Source organism: Capricornis sumatraensis, chromosome 3 (genome assembly GCF_032405125.1).
Source record: "Capricornis sumatraensis isolate serow.1 chromosome 3, serow.2, whole genome shotgun sequence".
Lineage (NCBI taxonomy): Eukaryota > Metazoa > Chordata > Mammalia > Artiodactyla > Bovidae > Capricornis > Capricornis sumatraensis.
The window spans coordinates 115,817,194-115,838,427 of NC_091071.1; the positions used below are offsets into that span (position 1 = coordinate 115,817,194).

Genomic DNA, 21,234 nt, shown 5'->3' on the forward strand with positions numbered 1-21,234 from the left:
GCTTCTAATAAAACTTTCCATATTTAAACAGTAGGTGTACTTGCAATGATCATTTTAACCACCACTCTCAGCAGGAACATCATGGATGGATTAGACCAACTGCTTAATGTGTTTCTACCCGTTTTAAAGAGAAATAACAGTTGTAGTTGTGTGCATCTGTATTCAATTTTAATATTTTCAATGATTGAAAACTCCAGCTAGATAGAGGAGATCCTATTTTGTATGAGGAATTCCAGCGATGCAAGACAGAAGTTCACCCCAAACGGATTTTACACGACCTGGAAGAAGTGAGTAACTTTTCGTTATTTGGAATAAAGAAAAGCAGCTCTTTAATATGCTTATTTTTATTTATTTTTATTTTATTTATATGCTTATGTCAGCAGCTCTTTATATGCTTATTTTTTAAGCATATAAGCAATTATCTAGAAATCCTCTTACCAAGAGATTTTTTTAATAATTTTTAACTTGTTTACCTTTTCACAGAGTGTTTTTTTTTTTTTTTTTTTGACATGTCCACAAGTCAGGCATCAATTTGAGATTAACGGCACTCTATACAGGCACCTCCTTCCCACACTCTGCTTTCTCCTCTTGGTCTCCGTTTTTCTTCCCCTTTGCTGGCTCAGATGGTAAAGTGTCTGCCAGCAATGCGGGAGGCCCAGGTTCGATCCCTAGGTTGGGAAGATCCCCTAGAGAAGGAAATGGCAACCCACTCCAGTACTCTTGCCTGGAAAATCGCATGAATGGAGGAGCCTGGTAGGCTACAGTCCATGAGGTCGCAAAGAGTCAGACAGGCCTGAGCGACTCCACTTTGCTGTCCACGCCCCTGTCTGCGTGCTGATCCTCAGGGTGGGTCCCTGGGTAGGTTCCTTGCCCCCTCCTTCCTCTTGTCAAACAAGACAGGAAGTCAGACACCGGAGCGCTGGCTCCAGCTCCACCACGGATGTGATCCAGGAGGAGCTCTTTCAGCCTTGCTGCCGCAGTGTCTCACCTGCAAAGTGGGGGCAGCAGCCCCACCAGAGTTTCTTCTGTCGTGTGATAGTTTCTGGTTAAAAACCCCAATTTTTAATTTTTGTTTTTTCTTTAAACTTTATTTTATTGAAGTATAATTGATTTAAAAGGTTGTGTGAGTTTCTGCTGTACAGCACAGTGATTCAGTATGTGTGTGTGTATATATATAATGTATATATATATATATATACACATTCTTTTCCCATTGTGTTTTATCAGAGGATATTGAATGTAGTTCCCGTTGCTATACAGTGGGACCTGTTGTCTATCCCAATTTTTAATTTTAACAATGGAAAGATTCTTCTCCATCTCCCACCTCCATCATTCTCACTTTTCTCTTCTGGATCTGTCAAATCTGAACTATTTTCACCTTTTTCCTTCACCCCACATGTCATCTGGCCCCAAAGTCTTGCCAGTCACTCTTCCAAGAGGCCACCCCCAGGTCCACTGTCACACCCCATCACACCTTAGCCTTGGCTTATTCCTCAGATCCGCCTTCTCTTCCGTGGCGCACTGCCCGGGCCAATGTGGGGCTGATCCATTTCCGATGACTGTCTTCACATTGTTTCTCTGTTTAAGAACCTGCAGTGCCAGAGGCTCTGGTGGCCTCTCGACACCCCAGGCACCCTTTCCTTCCCAGCCAATTACTGGTTTTCGTGCATGTGTGCACATGGTGTGCAGGCCTCGTGAGGACCACACAGTCTGACCCCCCATTCCAAGGCATCCTATCCCCCATCACAAGGGACTGATTTCCATGTGACTTCATTCTTTCCCAGGGCCACATGTGTTTGTTCGATCTTGCCTATCTAGACTGTACGTTTCTTTCTTTCTCTCTCTCTTTTTTGATGTAATATTCACAATTTTCTAAAAAGAAAACTCACCAAATGAGAAAAACAGCAACTTTTGTAAACTGATAAATTGCTTTAAAAAAAAATAGCAGTAAAATTCTTTCCAATTGGTGAAAAGTTAGAAGTATTATATGTACAAGGAAATATAAGCTCTTTCACTCAGTATTGTGTTAGAGATTCTAGATAGTGTATAGCATGATAAGAAAAAGATATAGTAAAAGTCATAAATATTGGAGAGAAAGATCTTTAATTTCATATGATATGATTGACTATGATCATAGAAAATCTAAAAGAATCTATTGCCAGAATAATTCATCTTACTGAATTTGTGAGAGAGCCTGGCAATTGCATATAAAATCATTGTACAATATGTATGTATTTTCACATAAAACAAATAAAATGTTAACATATAATTTAATAGGCATGTAATTTATAAGAGCAAGCAAGTGCCTAGAAGCAAATCTAACAGTTACAAAGCTTTACACTAGAACAGCAACAAAGATCTAAATAAGTTGAAAGATTTTTACAGAAGTTTCATGAAAGAGGATAAACATTGCAAAGATGTCACTTCTTTCTAAGTTGATCTATAGATTTAATGCAATCCTAGCTAATATCTCAATAGACTTTCTCATGGAATTTTATAAACTCTTTCAGTACATATATATGTATATATGCACAACATGAACATGAATATTATTGTGTAGATATGTGTGTGTGTATATTTGTAAGCCACCAGCTTACCTGGTGGCTCAATGGTAAAGAATCGCCTACAGTGCAGGAGACGCAGATGTGGGTTTGATCCCTGGGTTGGGAAGATCCCCTGAAGAAGTAAATGTCAACCCACTCAAGTACTCTTGCCTGGAAAACCCCATGGACAGAGGAGCCTGGTGGACTACAGTCATAGGGTTGCAAAGAGTTGGACACGACTGAGTGACTGAGCACGCGTGTACACATAGGAAAGAGAAAAGGCTTGAGATTTGTTTTAACTTAAAGTGACTAAACTGGGGGAGAGGACTGCCTCTGAAGGAGACAAAGTCTTATGAAAAAGTCAGATCATTAAGGCAGTGTGGTGCTGGCATATGGATGGACAAAAGATAAATGAAACCAAAGAGAAAGCCAGAAACAGATCTGCATTATATATATGTGACATTGAGCCACTAGAAAAATGAGAATAGACTACATTTCTTAAAACTCAAATCTTATCTTTCTTTTGGTTCCTAACCCAAGAAGTAGTCCCTATAATGCTGTGTGCACCAAAGTGCTTAATAAATGCTCATTAAATGGAAGAACAAATAACTTGATTTGAGATCAAACTCTGAAGCATTTTTATTAAATGATTATGCCTGGAGTTAAAATTTAAATCTAAGAGAGACCAATATTTTGTGTTCACAGAAAATCCAGGAATTTCATCCTAATTTTGATCCACTCGTTAATAATACTTGGGTCGACAGATTCCGAGCACAGAGACGGTTTCAACAAGCAGCTCGCAAGGTAAGTCTCAGCACCACGTTGAAGTTTCCTTGTGTTCAACAGTGGGAAATTGAGCAATGAGTTTTTTTAAAACAACTTTATTGAAATGCAATTCACATGCCATAAAATTCACTCCTGTACAGTATACAATTCTCTAGATTTTGTATAGTGCAGAGTGGTACAGAGACCTTCCCTAGTCATTCAGTGGTAAAGAATCTGCCTGCAATGCAGGAGCCACAGAAGATGTAGGTTCGATCCCTGGGTCAGGAAGATCCCTTGGAGAAGGAAATGGCAACTCATGCCAGTATTCTTGCCTGGGAAATCCAATGGACAGAAGAGCCTGGTGGGATCTAGTCCATAGGATCATAAAGAGTTGAACACAGCTGAAGTGACTTAGCACACAGAGTGGTGCAGCCTTCACCACTATCCAATTTTCATTTCAGTTCAGTTCAGTCACTCAGTCATATCCGACTCTGCGACCCCATGGACTGCAACACAGCAGGCCTCACTGTCCATCACCAACTCCTGGAGTTTACTCAAACTCATGTCCATTGAGTTGGTGATGCCATCCAGCCATCTCATCCTCTGCCATCCCCTTCTCCTCCTGCCTTCTATCTTTCCCAGCATCAGGGTCTTTTCTTAGTCAGTTATTCACATCAGGTGGCCAAAGTATTGGAGTTTTAGCTTCAGCATCAGTCCTTTCAATGAATAATCAGGACTGATCTCCTTTAGAATGGACTGGTTGCATCTCCTTGCAGTCCAAGGGACTCTCAAGAGTCTTCTCCAACACCACAGTTCAAAAGCATCAGTTCTTTGGCCTTCAGCTTTCTTTATAGTCCAACTCTCACAGCCATATGTGACTACTGGAAAAACCATAGCTTTGACTAGATTGACCTTTGTTGGCAAATTAACGTCTAAGCTTTTTAATATGCTGTCTAGGTTGGTCATAACTTTTCTTCCAAGGAGCAAGTGTCTTTTAATTTCATGGCTGCAGTCACCATCTGCAGTGATTTTGGAGCCCCCAAAAGTAAAGTCTGTCACTGTTTCCATTGTTTCCCCATCTATTTGCCATTAAGGGATGGGCTGGATGCCATGATCTTAGCTTTCTGAATGTCGAGTTTTAAGCCAACTTTTTCACTCTCCTCTTTCACTTTCATCAAGAGGCTCTTTAGTTCTTCTTTGCTTTCTGCCATAAAGGTGGTGTCATCTGCATATCTGAAGCTATTGATATTTCTCCTGGCAATCTTGATTGCAACTTGTGATTCATCCTGTCCAGCATTTCTCATGATGTACTTTGCATATAAGTTAAATAACCTGGGTGACAATATACAGCCTTGATGTACTCCTTTCCTGATTTGAAACCAGTCTATTGTTCCATGTCCAGTTCTAACTGCTGCTGCTTAACCTGCATACAGATTTCTCAGGAGGCAGGTAAGATGGTCTAGTGTTCCCATCTCTTTAAGAATTTTCCACAGTTTGTTGTGATCCACACAGTCAAAGGCTTTGGCATAGTCAATAAAGCAGAAGGAAATGTTTTTCTGGAACTCTCTTGCTTTTTGGATGATCCAACAGATGTTGGCAATTTGATCTCTGGTTCCTCTGCCTTTTCTATAACCAGCTTGAACATCTGGAATTTCATGGTTCTTATACTGTTGAAGCCTGGCTTGGAGAATTTTGAGCATTACTTTGCTAGCGTGTGAGATGAGTGCAATTGTGCAGTAGTTTGAATATTCTTTTGACATGACCTTTCTTTGGGATTGGAATGAAAATGGATCTTTTCCAGTCCTGTGGCTGCTGCTGAGTTTTCCAAATTTGCTGGCAGATTGAGTGAAGTACTTTCATAGCATCATCTTTCAGGATTTGAAATAGCTGAACTGGAATTCCATCACCTCCACTAGCTTTGTTCGTAGTGACGCTTTCTAAGGCCCACTTGACTTCACATTCCAGGATGTCTGGCTCTAGGTGAGTGATCACACCATCATGATTATCTGGGTCATGAAGATCTTTTTTGTATAGTTCTTCCGTGTATTCTTGCCACCTCTTGTTATTATCTTCTGCTTCTGTTAGGTCCATACCATTTCTTTCCTTTTTTTGTGCCCTTCTTTGCATGAAAAGTTCCCTTGGTATCTCTAATTTTCTTGAGATCTCTAGTCTTTTCCATCCTATTATTTTCCTCTATTTCTTTGTATTGATCACTGAGGAAGGCTTTATTATCTCTCCTTGCTATTCTTTGGAACTCTGCATTCAAAGGTGTATATCTTTCCTTTTCTCCTTTGCCTTTCTCTTCTCTTCTTTTCATAGCTATTTGTAAGGCCTCCTCAGACAACCATTTTGCCTTTTTGCATTTCTTTTTCTTGGGGATGGTCTTGATCACTGCTTCCTATACAATGTCACGAACCTCTGTCTGTAGTTCTTCAGGCACTCTGTCTATCAGATCTAATCCCTTGAATCTATTTGTCACTTCTACTGTTAATCGTAAGGGATTTGATTTAGGTCCGATTTTAGGACATTTTTATCACTGGCTAAAGAAACCCTGTTCCCCTCAGTAGTCACTCTAGCCCTCCAGTCACTGTCCTCTTTTTGTCTATGTGGATTTTCATATTCTAGACATTTCATATGTGTAAAATCATATAGTACACAGCCTTTTATAACTAGCTTCTCTCACTTAACATCTTTTCAAGATTCATCCGTGGTACAGCAGGTTTCAGTACCTCATTCCTTTTTCAGGATGAATTGTGTTCAGTCATATGGAAATACCACACTCTGTTTTTCTAGTTATTGGTTGAAACATTTCAGCTGTACCTGTTTTTGGCTATTGTGATAGGAATAAGGATGTCACAAACATTTATGTACAAGTTTGTGGACATATCTTCAGTTCCTACGGTGTGTCCATCTAGGAGTTGCATTACTGGGCCATATGGAAACTCTAGAACCACAGGATGCTGGGTAGTTATTCCTAGAGAGCACCATGCGGTGTTCTGGTGGGCTATGGGCTCTGGCATCCAGGCTGCAGCTCTGCTTTCAAGGTGTGTTCTCTTACCACCTGGCTTCTTCACCCTTACACTGGTCTGCACCCAGCACCTTTCCTGTGATCAGGAACAAATGAAGATCTGTTAGCCTCTAAGGTCAGTAGAGGGTGTGAGTGACCCCTGGTCTGGCTACCTACTCCCCTCCTCAGCTGCCCCATCCTCTGTGTGGTCCTAGACCTCATCTGCTTCCTAAACATCAGCTCATTACCTGCTCCTCCTCACTGTTGACTCAGAATGCCAGTCCATCTCACCTCCCTCTGTTCACAGCTGGCCTCAGGCAGCTCAGCCTACCCCTCCTCCAACAAACTGTCCTGTAAGCCTCAGCACTTAGCCATCTTGGGGGACCCTCTTGCATCTTATGCTGCCTGTCGGTCTCTGGGGTGTGGCTGCCTGGGGAGCAGAATCCCCCTCCAGGAGGGAAGCAGTGATTAAGACTTGGGCTCTGGCCTGGGCTACTTGCCCTCCATTGCTGGTGCTACTTCTTTTTCTGCATGCATGCCTAGTTGCTTCAGTCTTGTCCAATTCTTTTCAACCCTATGGACTGTAGCCCGCCAAGCTCCTCTGTCCATGGGATTCTCCAGGCAAGAATACTGGAGTGGGTTGCCATGCCCTCCTCCACGGGATCTTCCTGACCCAGGGATTGAACCCACCTCTCTTACATCTCCTGCATTGACAGGCGGTTTCTTTACCACTAGCACCACCTTTACTCCAGCATAGCTTTTTTAATTTTTTATTTTGCAAACTTTACTTACTTATTTATTTATTATTAATTTTTGAAATTTATTTTTGGCTGGGCTGGGTCTTTGTTGCTTTGTGAGGGTTTTCTCTAGTTGTGGTGAGCAGGGGCTACTCTCTTTTGGAGTACACGAGCTTCTCATTGTGCTGGCTTCTTTTGTTGTAGAGCACAAGCTCTAGATCTGGGATTCACTAGTTGCAGTGTAAGGGCTCTCGGGTATTCAGGCTTCAGTAGTTGCAGCACAGGGGCCCAGCAGTTGTGGCTCGTGGGCTCTCTAGCACGGGCTCCGTAGTTGTGGTGCACGGGCTTAGGTGCTCTGTGGCATGTGGAATCTTTCTGAACAAGGGATCGAAGCCATGTCTCCTGCACTGACAGGTAGATTCTTATCTACTGCACCACTGGGAAGTCCAGGTCCAATTGATTTACAATGTCATGTTGATTTCTGCTGTATAGGAAAGTGATTCAGTTACACATACATGTGTATTCTTGCTCATATTCTTTTCCATATGGTTTTTCACAGACTATTGAATATAGTTCCCTGTACTATACACTAGGACCTTGTTGTTTCTCCATTCTGTATATAATAGTTTGCATCTGCTAATCCCAAACTCCCAATCACCCCTCCCCCAACTCCCTCCCCCTTGGCAACCACCAGTCTGTTCTCTGAGTCTGTTTCTGTTTCATAGATAAGCTCACTTGTGTCATATTTCAGATTCTACATATAAGTGGCATCATATGATATTTGTCTTTCTGTGTCAGACTTACTTATCACTTAGTATGATAATCTCCAAGTCCACCTGTATTGCTGCAAATGACATTGTTTTACTCTTTTTTCTAGCTGAGTAGTTTTCCACTGTATATATGTACCACATCTTCTTTACCCATTAATCTTTCTAAGGCCTTTTAGGTTGCTTCTGTTCAGCTCTCGTAAATAGTGCTGCTGTGAACAGAGGGATGCATGTGTCTTTTCAAACTGGAGTTTTCTCCAGATATCTGCCCAGGAGTGGGATTGCTGGATCACATGATACCTCTATTTATAGTTTTTTGAGGATTTCCATACTGTTCTCCACAGTGGCTGCACCAGTTTCCATTCCCATCTTGGTGCTACTTCTCATGAGCTTTTCAGTCTTGGAAAAGTTCCATGACCTCTGTCCTCTGTCTCCTCATCTGTCACTGAGGACACCAGTGAGAGCTGTCTCAGGGCTGTCAGGAAAGTTAAGTGAGTCAACACATAGAAGAGACTCCCATGGTTTACACTGTGGGTATCTTTCAGGCAGCGCTTGCAGCCTGGGCTGAAACTAGTCCTGGTGGATAGAGCAGAGCTTATTGCATCAGTGACCTGCCCCCCGACCTCCCAGGCCCTGGAACCGGTGTCCCTCCTAGGGCTTTGTCTAGGTGGCTCTGTGCCCATAGAGAACAGACGTGGCCACAAGACACTACCTGCTAGCAGGACTCCCACCACCACCCCCAGCCACTTGCTCTGGACCAGCCCTCCTGGCTCAGCAGTTGTGTATCTGGCTTTGAGTGGCATTTCTGTCTTTTCTGCACACTTCCCAGCAGGTATTGTCACTTAGATATGCAAACCTGTCCCCAGCCTCATGGCTCTGCCATCTCCTCGGCTCAGCCACACCCCGTCATCTCTCACCTGGACCACCTCAGTCCAGGCCTCCCTAAGCCTGAACAAGATTGGACCTTTCCCCAGGGAAACCCTCCAAAAGCCCCCACTGCAACTGGAATAAAATGCATAACTTCTATCACAATGACAAGGCCATCCTGGGTTTCTCTCTGTCCTTTAAGCTTGTCTCCTTTGTTTCCAAGTCAGGATCTTTGTATCTGCTACTTCCCCTGCTTAGAGCTTTCTTTCCAGGACCACTGTCTCCTCATTGTTCAAGTCTTAGATCAAACTTAACCTTGGAGAGGCCATCCTTACATCCCTCACAAGAGGCCAGACACCCCATCCCGGCCCCTCAGTCATGCCCTCCTGTGGTCACTCTTTTTTATTTTATTTATGGTATTTATCTTGTCTATTGTCGTCCTGTTACACATACAGACACACGCACAGAACATCAGCTCTGTGTAGGCAAGGCATCCATTTCTCCACACTATGTCTGCAGTTCCTTGAGCAGGAATGTCCACAGAGTAACTGTGTCATAATATTCCATAAATGACAAAGTCTGTCCCCAGATGGAAAGGAGCATGATCTGTGACATGAGCAGGCCCCCGACTTCATGTGCAGGGAGCACAGCTCCAGCAGCATCTGCTCTGGATACAAAGCCTGGGAACGTACAGCCAGCATTGCCCCAACCCACTGCCAGGCTTCTACAGAATCCTCCACTCAGTTTGTCCTTCAATTCTGATAATAACACAACAGCGGCGTCACTACTCAGATTCACCCTGGAACTTGTCACTCTTTCTGCTCTGGAAATTTGAGAAAAACTGAAGCTTGTAAACTGGGCGGGTCAAGGCCCGGTAACAGCCTGGTCTCTCTTTGTATCCAGGCGGGTCTGCACTGCCCGAACCTTGGCACCTGCAGCCTTGTCTAAGGCAGCGTGTAACCTCCTGGGAATTCCCAGGTGGGCTCAGCTCCTGGTTTCGGTTGTGGAAAGTGAGCTGAATTGAATGCCAAAATGAGCACTGATTAATAATGTGAAATCATTATTCTTTCTAATTCCAGGTCCTGATTCATCACCGCTTGCTTACTATGCTGAATGCCGTCCGTAACATACAGAAAGACATCGTCATGAAAAGGTTCTCTCAGGAAAGACAGTCCATGGCACAAGGTAGACCAGCTGCCAACAGCTGTGTTTCATCAGCATACACCCCAAGCAGGGGGCTTCTCTGTGATGAAGTTAGCTTTCATAAATCACATATACTGGATTTTTTTAAATTATTGAAGTATAATTGATTTACAATGCTGTGTTAATTCTGCTATACAGCAAAGTGATTCTGTTATACATAAATATACATTTTTTAGAAAATTGTTTTCCAGTGGTTTATCACAGGATAGTGAATATAGTGCCCTGTGCTATATAATAGGACCTTGTTGTTTATCCATTCTGCACACAATTGTTTGCTTCTGCTAACTCCAAACTCCCATTTCATCTCTCCCCACACCTGCAAGGTCCCCTGCACCTTGACAACCACACGCCTTCCCTCTTTCTGTTTTGTTGATAAGTTCATGTGTCATATTTTAGATTCAACATATAAGTATATATATGGTATTTGTCTTTCTCTTTCTGACTGATATAATCCCCAAGTATATCCATGTTGCTGCAAGTGGCATTATTTCGTTCTTTTTTGTGGCTGAGTAATATTCCATTATATATATATATATATATATATATATATATATGCCATATTTTCTTTATCCATTCATGTGTCAATGGACATTTAGGTTGCATCCATATCTTAACTGTTGTAAATGGTGCTGCTATGAACATAGCACATTTTATTACATTTTAATTATTCTTTTTTCCTCCTATATTATTTTATCTCTGATACTGACATTTCTAATAAACTCTTTAAAAAACATCATAAAATTTACCTGTGAGTTAAATGTGAACACCTGTAAAATGACTTTATATGTTTCTTTAATTTAATCTTTTTCTTTGCTGATAAGGACAAAGAATATTCATCAGAGATGCTTTCATTAAGAATTACAGTTTTAGGGGAACTTCTGATTCAAGATGGCAGAGTAGAATGACGTGTGCTCATCTCCTTTTGCGAGAACACCAAAATCACAACTAGCTGTTGAACAACCATTGAGAGGAGAACACTGGAACCCACTTAAAAAAGATAACTTGTGTCCAGAGACAAAGAAGAAGCTGCAGCGAGATGGTAGGAGGGACACAATCATACTAAAATCAAATTCCATACCCACTGGGTGGGCAACCCACAGACTGGAGAAAAATAATACCAAAGAGGCTCCCTCTCTCTCTTATGAAGTTTCTGAACCCCATGTCAAGCTTCCAGCCTGGGGATCCTACAAAGGGACTGGGAATCCCCAGGGAATCTGACCCTGAAGGCCAGTGGGATTTTATTATAGGACTTCCACAAGACTTCAGGAAACAGACTCCAGTCTTGGAGAGCACAAACAAAATTTTGCACACACCAAGACCCAGAGGAGAGGAGCAGTGACCCCACAGGAGACTGAACCAAAACTACTTTGTTAGTGTTGGAGGATCTCCTGTGGAGGTGTGAGTAGGCAGGGGCTCACCACAGGGATGGGAGCACTGGCAGCAGCAGTCTGGGAAGGCCCCCTGTGGCATAAACCCTCTTGGAGTTCACTACTAACCCTACCACATAACTCAGCTGGTAAAGAATCCACCTGCAATGCAGGAGACCTGGGTTCAATCCCTGGGTTGGGAAGATCCTCTGGAGAAGGAAATGGCTACCCACTCTAGTATTCTGGCCTGAAGAATTCCATGGACTGTATAGATTGAGTATAGACTGTATAGACTGTATACAGACTGAGTACCTTTCATTTTCACTTTCAAAAAAAAAGCCTCTAGACCCCAGGGCTAGGTTGCCTCATGCCAAACAACTAGCAGGGAGGGACTGTTAGTTGGATTAAAGTTTTAAAGTTTTATGAGCAAGGGCCTGCCCACCAGAGCAACACCTGGCTTTTCCTGCCCTCTCCTTCCCATCAAGAAGCTTACAGAAGCCTCTTAGCCTCCTTCATCAAAGGACAGATAGAAGAATCAAGAAGAACCACAATCCCATAGCAGCTAGTACAAAAATCACTTTACAGAAAGTAATCAGGATGAAAAAGCAGAGAGTTATGTCCCAGATGAAGGGACAAAATAGAACTCCAGAAAAACAACTAAATGGAGATAGCAACCTTTCAGAAAAAGAATTCAGAATAATGATAGTAAAGATGATCCACGATTTTGGAAACAGAATGGAGAAGATGCAAGAAATCTTTACCAAAAACCTACAAGAACTAAACAAGTAAACAGAGACGAGCACTGCTGCTGCTGCTGCTGCTGCTGCTGCTGCTGCTGCTGTTGCTTCAGTCGTGTCCAACTTTGTGCAACCCCATAGACGGCAGCCCACAAGGCTCCCCTGTCCCTGGGATTCTCCAGGCAAGAACACTGGAGTGGGGTGCCATTTCCTTCTCCAATGCATGGAAGTGAAAAGTGAAAGTGAAGTCGCTCAGTCGTATCCGACTCTTAGCGACCCCATGGACTACAAGAGATGAACACTGGAAGGAATCAATGGCAGAATAACTGAGACAGAAGAACAGATAAGTGACCTGGAGGACAGAATGGTGGAAATCACTGACAGAGCAGAATATAGAAAAAAAGAATGAAAATAAACAAAGACAGTCTAAGAGACCTCTGGGGAAACATTAAATGCACAAACATTCACATTATAGGGGAGAAGAGAGAAAGAAAGGACCCAAGAAAATATTTGAAGAGATGATAAATAAAAAGTTCCCTAACTTAGGAAATAGTCAACCAAGTCCAGGAAGCACAGAGTTCCAGGCAGGATGAACACAAGGAGGAAAAAGATACATAGTAATCAAACTGACAAAAATTAAAGACAAAGACAAAAGACTAAAAGCAACAAGGGAAAAAGGACAAATAACATACATATAAGGGAACCCCCATCAGGTTATCAGCTGATTTCTCAACAGAGATGCTATGAGCCAGAAGGGAATGGCATGATATACTTAAAGTGATAAAAGGGCAGAATCTACAACCAAGAATACTCTACCCAGCAAGACTTTCGTTCAGACTTGATGGAGAAGTCAAAAACTTTCCAGACAAGCAAAAGTTACGAGAACTCAGCACCACCAAACCAGCTTTACAACAAAAGCTAAAGGAACTTCTCTAGGCAGAAACACAAGAGAAGGAAAAGACCTACAGAAAATAAACCCAAAACAATTAAGAAAATGGTAATAGGATCATTATCTATTGAGAAATATCAGTAACCTCAGATATGCAGAAAGCAAAGAGGGATTAAAGGGCCTCTTGATGAAGGTAAAAAACTGGCTTAAAACTCAACGTTCAAAAAACGAAGATCATGGCATCCAGTCCCATCACTTCATGGCAAATAGATGGGGAAACAACTAGAAACAGTGGTGGATTTTATTTTCTTGGGCTCCAAAATCACTGCAAATGGTGATTGCAGCCATGAAATTAAAAGACACTTTCTCCTTGGAAGAAAAGCAATGACAAACCTATACAGCATATTAAAAAGCAGAGACATTGCTTTGCCTACAATTGCCCGTATAGTCAAAGCTATGGTTTTTTCCATTAGTCATATACAGATGTGAAAGTTGGACCGTAAAGACGACTGAGCACTGAAGAACTCATGCCTTCAAACTGTGGTGCTGGAGAAGACTCTGAAGAGTCCCTTGGACAACAAGGAGACCAAACCAGTCAATCCTGAAGGAAATCAACTCTGAATGTTGATTAGAAGGACTGATGCTGAAGCTGAAGCTCCAGTACTTGGGCCACATGATGTGAAGAGCTAACTCATTGGAAAAGACCCTGATGCTGGGAAAGATGGAAAGCAGGAGGATATAGGAACAACAGAGGATGAGATGGCTGGATGGGATCTCCAAGTTTGGCATGTCCAAACTCAGTGCACATGAGTTTGAGCAAACTCTGGGAGATGGTGAAGGACAGGGAGCCCGGCATGCTACAGTCCATGGGGTTGCAAGAAGTTGAACACAACTGAGAGACTCAACAACAACAACAATAGGATCATATGTATCCATAATTACCTTCAATGTAAATAGATTAAATTCACCAACCGAAAGACATAGACTGGCTGGGCATATCAAAACATGTGCATGTATGCGCTTCTATTTACCACATGACCTGCTTGACCCCCCATACTTTATGTAATTATTTTATATTGTTAGGTTAATCATGTTCCCATTATGGCTTGCAATTGTTTATCTTTTATTTTTGGTCTGGCTATTGATTGTGAAAACTGATAAACATCTATTACCATTATGATTATGTAACTATTACTTAATGCCATTGTATTAGGATTAGTCAACAGAAAAATAGAGTTGTATATCACCAAAGCTACCAGCTACCATTTAATAGAAAAACCAGTAATCACTTTTTTAAATTGTCTCGGAATTTTTTGAAAAATACAAATGCCTAGCTATTGCTTTTGTTCTCCAAAGCTCCAGATACGTTTCTAATGAGCAGCCATGTTTAAAAACAACTCGCCTATATGATGATCTTTTATCTAGTTTGTTTCACTTTTTCTGTTTCATATTCAGCACTCCCATTTCATTTAGTTTATGTGTCCCAATTTCTCCGTCACTTTTTTTTATATTGTTTCTCAGCCTTTATCAAGATAGTAGACAAGCTTTTATATACATATATATAATAGTATAATATATATTTTAGAAATCTTATGAGTTTTTGCCTAACTTAAAAATTTATGGCATTTTGATTCCAGTTATTTGACTTAGTGTGAATAGAATGCTAGATTTCTAATTTTTAAAAAATATATATGCAACAAGCAGCAAAGGTTTATTATATAGCACAGGGAACTAGTCAATATCTTGTAATAACCTATAATGGAAAATAATCTCAAAGATAATATATGTGCATATGTATAACTGGATCACCTTGCTGTGCACCTGAAATGTAAGTCAATTATACTTCAATATAATATACATATTAAGAAAAAGTTCTATGTAAAATAGCCTCAGAATGCAAAATAACCCATTAAATACATATCAACAGTAGTATTAAAAGAAAGAATTATGGTGTTTTGGAATTAAAAATAAAATTTTTTTAAAAATTGGAGGAGTTGAGGTAAAGAACAAATGAGAAACTAAGAACAAGACTACACACATACATATGTATGCACGTTCAGTTTAGTGCAGTTCAGTCGCTCAGTCGTGTCCGACTCTTTGCAACACCGTGAATCATAGCACGCCAGGTCTCCCTGTCCATCACCAACTCCCGGAGCCTACCCAAACTCATGTCCATCGAGTCAGTGATGCCATCCAGCCATCTCAGCCTCTGTCGTCCCCTTCTCCTCCTGCCCTCAATCCCTCCCAGCATCAGGGTCTTTTCCAATGAGTCAACTCTTCGCATCAGGTAGCCAAAGTATTGGAGTTTCATCTTCAGCGTCAGTCCTTCCAATGAACACCTAGGACTGATCTCCTTCAGAATGGACTGGTTGGATCTCCTTGCAGTCCAAGGGACTCTCAAGAGTCTTCTCCAACACCACAGTTCAAAAGCATCAATTCTTCGGCGCTCAGCCTTCTTCACAGTCCAACTCTCACATCCATACATGACCACTGGAAAAACCATAGCCTTGACTAGACGGACCTTTATTGGCAAAGTAATGTCTCTGCTTTTCAATATACTATCTAGGTTAGTCATAACTTTCCCTTACAAGGGGTAAGCGTCTTACATGTTGTTTTTTAAATGGCCTATGGCCAGGCCCCAGTAACTGGTATGTAGCAAATACACAGCTAAAGAGATGGTGGTTTCACAAAAGTGCCTTGAGACTCTCCAGAAGTGCCGTTCTGTTTTTCACCCGCAGACAAGAGCTTCAAATACCAGCTGGGGCGAGTCAGTAAGGACGCCAGCCGGTTCTCTGTGTCTCCCCAGGAAGTACTGCCCTTTGCCTTTCCGTCCTACAGCCCTCCTCAGGACTCCAATGAACTGGTGGGTGCATGGAGGCTGCAGGTGGGGCTGAACGCAGTCAGGGGGCGACAGGCCAGTGCCGAGAGGAGCCCCACCTGGTCTCTGTCCCTCTGCCTCCTCCCAGGAGGCTCCTAAGGGAGACCTGTGCCCAGGTGATTGTGATGAATGGGAAACCAGGAAGCACCTGCTGCCACCTACCTAGCCCTGAGACACCTGTGCAGAGCTTGCTGGCCCCAATCTGCCCAGGAGACCACTGAGCCCCCCGGACTGCTGGGAAATGGGGTCTGAGGGCTGAATAGCATACAGAGGACCAGGAGGACCTAGCCTGGACCTGGGCGGCAGGCCCAGCTCAGCCATGCCCCCTGCTGTGTGAAAACTGCAGAGGTTGGGGGTGGGTGGCCCCATCATCTAACAGTCCAACCTCAGACTCACAAGTCCATCCCTCCTTCCCTCTTGGCAAGAAGTTTGACAGTTTATCAAATGATGCATTGTAATTCAGGTGGTGGCTAAACCACGAGGCAGGCAGGACTTTCTCAAGTTCTATCAATTTAATTAATCTTCAAATTTAATAGGTAGGTTTATTCTCTTGCAGCTGAGAAGGAAACTGAGACACAAGTGCACAGAGCCTGTAATATAATGCAGCCTGAGTTTCCCAAGTTCACAGGTTTAGCAATAAAAAGTGTGTTTAAATCAATGTTGAAAAGGCACAAGCAAAACGATTTTTTAGTTTCAAAGAATGAAGTTGCCATGCACATCCTGTAAAGTGGGTTAAGCATTGCAGGTCAACCTAGTCAACAGGTACAGGACTGACTTTAGAAATTCCATGTGTTTTCTGGATTAGATAATTCAATGACTTAAAAGCTCAGAATATTCGGTTCCTGCACATATGCATGCTAAGTCACTTCAGTTGTGTCTGACTCTTTGCAACCCCATGGACTGCAGCCCACCAGGCTTCTCAGTCCATGGGATTCTCCAGGCAAGAATACTGGAGTGGGTTGCCATTCCCTTCTCCAGGGGATCTTCCTGACCCAGGGATCGAACCTTCATCTCTTAGGTCTCCTGCATTGGCAGGTGGATTCTTTATCACTAGCACCACCTGTGAAGCCCTATTTAGTTTCTAGAAAATGATAAATCTGTGATTTTCAAACAATAAGAATTATCTGACAGTCAATAATTAATGGGTGGAGAGTGTTAGGGATGAAAAGAGATTATCACTGTGCTGTAGAACCTATTTTAGTTTTTTAATAATGCAAAGCTTTTTACTTCATTTGGTACCTGAGTTAGTTCTACAGCAACTTCTCTGATGCTCAGGGTTGATGAAAAACAGAATGCTTGGCATCCCTGTTCATAAAGATTTTTGTAATTCATTCCATACATACGGTATTTCATCTATTCTAAGAACAGTATTTTAAATACAGCATCTCTGAAATTGGAAAATGCCTATAATTATTGGTGTCATATTTACACTGCATCATACCAGTTTAATGACGGTGTCTTAGATTAGGTGAGATATAGTATTTATTGAGTGCCTGGCACAGGCTGGACACTGCTCTGGGTTCTGTGGGTGATGCTGCACATCCACCTGCAGGACATGTATTAGGTGATGCTTTGGGGATTAGCATCCTTGGAAGGGAAGGGAATGGAATGGGCAGAGGAGAAATAAGGCTACAGTACTTTGATGAAGTCCTCGCTGACGTCACAAGGGGCTCTGGGCCTGGCACAGGGCAAGGACCACCTTTGTATCTTTGCTTCACCCTGTCTTTGGAGGCAGCTGTCCCAGTGAGCACACGGCCTCGAGTGAGATAGCACCCTTCAGCCACTGCTGCCCCTGAGGGCTGACCCCTGAGGGTTGTTTCTGTCAATAGGACTCAGGACTCACTCCTCAGGTCTGAAGGGGATTCTGGGCAACAGGTGCAGCCTCCACAACAGGGGAAAATAAAAGACACACCCTGAGAGACAAGGATTTGGGGGTGGGCAGTGGCCACACTGCCTCCATTCCCTGCATATCAAGTATCAAATGTAGTCAGATATCAGCCTTGGTTGCAGGAAGAGTTATTTAGGGAGAAGAGCTGTTCACTTAATGTTCAGAATGTAGAGAAACAGAAGTATAGCTGCCTTTGCTCAATGTTGATCATGTGTCACCTTTTTGAATTTTCACATTTTAGGCTCCTGGTGGCCTTGGACCTGTCCCAATTAAATCTTCAGAAATTCAAGTCAAGCAGCCCCATTCCTTCTTCAATCTGCAGGTCAGACCTGTCATATGGTTTCGTTAACTGGGTTTCTTATGTCCTAAACAAAGTGTTTTTGACTCTGAATTGCTCTAATTCATTAGTTTTGTTCTATTACAGATTATAATGAATAACAAACACTGTTTATTTCCCTGCTGTTATCTAATGTGATGTGTGAGGTGTAACAGATTCTCTTTTCCTGATGTGGTTTGTGGAAACCAGGATCTTTATTCTGTGGATATACCATATAGTATGCAAACCTGAACTCAGTGAAGCTCTGAGCCATGCCATGCTGGGCCACCCAAGACAGATGGGTCATAGTGGAGAGTTCTGACAAAATGTGGTCCACTGGAGGAAGAAATGGCAAACTGCACCAGTATTCTTGCTGCAAGAACCCCATGAACGGTATGAAAAGGCAAAACGATATGACACCAGAAGATCAGTCCCCCAGGTTGGAAGATGTCCAGTATGCTACTGGGGAAGAGTGGAGGGCAATCACTAGTAGCTACAGAAAGGGCAAAGTGACTGGGCCAAAGCAGAAACAATGCTCAGTTGTGGATGTGTCTGGTGGTGAAAGTAAAGTCCAAAGCTGTAAAGAACAATACTTCCTAGGAACCTGGAATGTTAGGTCCATGAATCAAGGTAAATTGGATGTGGTCAAGCAGGAGGTGGCAAGAGTGAACATTGACATCTTAGAAATCAGTGAACTAAAATGGACAGGAATGGGTGAATTTAATTCAGATGACAATTATATCTACTACTGTGGGTGAGAATCCCTTAGAAGAAATGGAGTAACCCTCAGAGTCAACAAAAGAGTCCAAAATGTGATACTTGGGTGCAATCTTGAAAATGACAGAATGATCTCAGTTCATTTCCAAGGCAAACCATTCAATATCACAGTAATCCAAGTCTGTGCCCCAACCACTGATGCCAAAGAAGCTGAAGGTGAATGGTTCTATGAAGACCTACAAGAACCTTCTAGAACTAACACCAAAAACAGATGTCCCTTTCATCCTAGAGGGTAAGAATGCCAAAGTAGGAAATCAAGAGATACCTGGAGTAACAGGCAAGTTTGGCCTTGGAGTACAAAATGAAGCAGAGCAAAGGTAACAGAGTTTTGTCAAGAGAACACATTGGTCATTGCAAGCACCCTTTTCCAATAGCACAAGAGATGACTCTACACATGGACATCACCAGATGGTCAATACTGAATTCAGAATGATTACATTCTTTTCAATAGAAGATGGAGCAGCTTCATACAATCAGCAGAAAAAAAGACCTGGAGCTCACTGTGGCTCAGATCATAAACTCTTTATTGCAGAATTCACAGGCTTAAATTGAAGAAAGCAGGGGAAACCACTAGGCCACTAGTTACACTAGTATAACTTAAATCAAATCCCTTGTGATTATACAGTGGAAGTAATGAATAGATTCAAATGATTAGATGTGGTAGACAGAATGCCTAAAGAACTATGGACAGAGGTTGATAACATTGTACAGGAGGCAGTGACCAAACCATCCGATAGAAATAGAAATGCAAGAAGGCAAAGTGATTGTCTGAGGAGGCTTTACAAATAGCTGAGAAAAGAAGAGGAATGAAAAAACAAGGGAGAAAAGGAAAGATATACCCAACTGAATGCAGAGTTCCAGAGAATAGTAAGGAGAGATAAGAAAGCCTTCCTAAGTGAACAATGCAAAGAAACAGGAAAACTATAGCATGGGAAAGACTAGAGATCTCTTCAGGAAAATTGGAGATATCAAGGAAAGAGTTCATGCAAAGATGGGCACAATAAAGGACAGAAATGGCAAGGAATTAACAGAAACAGAAGATATTAGGAAGAAGCGGCAGGAATACACAGAAGAACTGTACAAAAAACATCTTAATGACCTGGATAATCACAAGGATATGGTCACTCACCTAGAGTCAGACATCCTGGAGTGTGAAGTCAAATGGGCTTTAGGAAGCATTACTACAAACAAAGCTAATTGAGGTGACGGAATTCCAGCTGAGCTATTTCAAATCCTTAAAAATGATGCTGTTGAAGTGCTGCACTCAATATGCCAGCAAATTTGGAAAACTCAGCAGTGCCCACAGGGCTGGAAAAGGTCAGTTTTCATTCCAATCCCAAAAAGGGCAATGCCAAAGGATGCTCAAACTACTGTACAATTGTGCTCATTTTGCATGCTAGTAAGGTTATGCTCAAAATCCTTCAGGCTCGGCTTCAGCAGTACGTGAACTGAGAACTTCCAGATGTTACCGGCTGGGTTTAGAAAAGGCAGAGGAGCCAGAGATCAAATTGTCAACATTCACTGGATCCTAGAGAAAGCAAGGAAATTCCAGAAAAACATCTACCTCCATTTCATCGACCACACTTAAGTCTTTGACTGTGTGGATCATAACAAACCATGGAAAGCTCTTAAAGAGCTTACCTGTCTCCTGAGAAATTGTATGTGGGTCAAGAAGCAACAGTTACCAGACAATCTTACCTGTCTCCTGAGAAATTGCATGTGGGTCAAGAAGCAACGGTTAGAGTCCTGTATGGAGCAACTGATTGAAAAAGGAGTATGACAGGGCTGTCTGCTGTCACCCTGTTTGTTTAACCTATTTTCTGAGCACATCATGAGAAATGCCAGGCTGGATGAGTTATAAGCTGGAATCAAGATAGGCGGGAGAAACATCAACAACCTTAGAAATGCAGATGATACCACTCTAATGACAGTGAAGAGAAACTAAAGAGCCTCTTGATGAAGGTGAAAAAGGAGAGTGGAAAAAGCTGGCTTAAAACTCAGTATTCAAAAAATGAAGATCATGGCATCTGGTCCCATCACTTGATGGCAAATAGATGGGGGGAAAATGGAGACAGTGATGAACTTTATTTTCTTGGCCTCTAAAATCACTGCAGGCAGTAACTGCAGCCATGAAATTAAAAGATTCTTGCACCTCAGAAGAAAAGCTGTGACAAACCTAGACAGTGTGTTAAAAATCAGAGACATCATTTTGCTGACAAAGGTGCATATAGTCAAAGCTGTTATTTTTCCAGTAGCCATGTATGGATGTGAGAGTTGGACCATAAAGAAGACTGAGTGCCAAAAAATGGATGCCTTTGAACTGTGGTGCTGGAGAAGACTCTGGAGAGTCCCTTGGACAGCAAGGAGGTCAAACCAGTCAATCCTGAAGGAAATCAACTCTGAATGTTCATTGGAAGGACTGATGCTGAAGCTGAAGCTCCAATACTTTGGCCACCTGATGGGAAGACCTGACTCATTGGAAAAGACCCTGAT

The 21,234-nt window shown here is 42.3% G+C and overlaps 1 protein-coding gene across 1 annotated transcript in view; it reads left to right on the top strand.

The window, feature by feature from the left end:
• The window catches only part of CFAP221 (cilia and flagella associated protein 221), a 122,082-nt gene that overhangs the window by 66,284 nt on the left and 34,564 nt on the right, over window positions 1-21,234 (top strand). Inside the window, exons 12-17 of the mRNA XM_068969195.1 lie at window positions 198-287; window positions 3,249-3,347; window positions 9,766-9,871; window positions 11,752-11,761; window positions 15,628-15,745; window positions 17,890-17,970. Coding sequence (XP_068825296.1) covers window positions 198-287; window positions 3,249-3,347; window positions 9,766-9,871; window positions 11,752-11,761; window positions 15,628-15,745; window positions 17,890-17,970 — 504 coding nt within the window. The remainder of the gene's footprint in view (window positions 1-197; window positions 288-3,248; window positions 3,348-9,765; window positions 9,872-11,751; window positions 11,762-15,627; window positions 15,746-17,889; window positions 17,971-21,234) is intronic.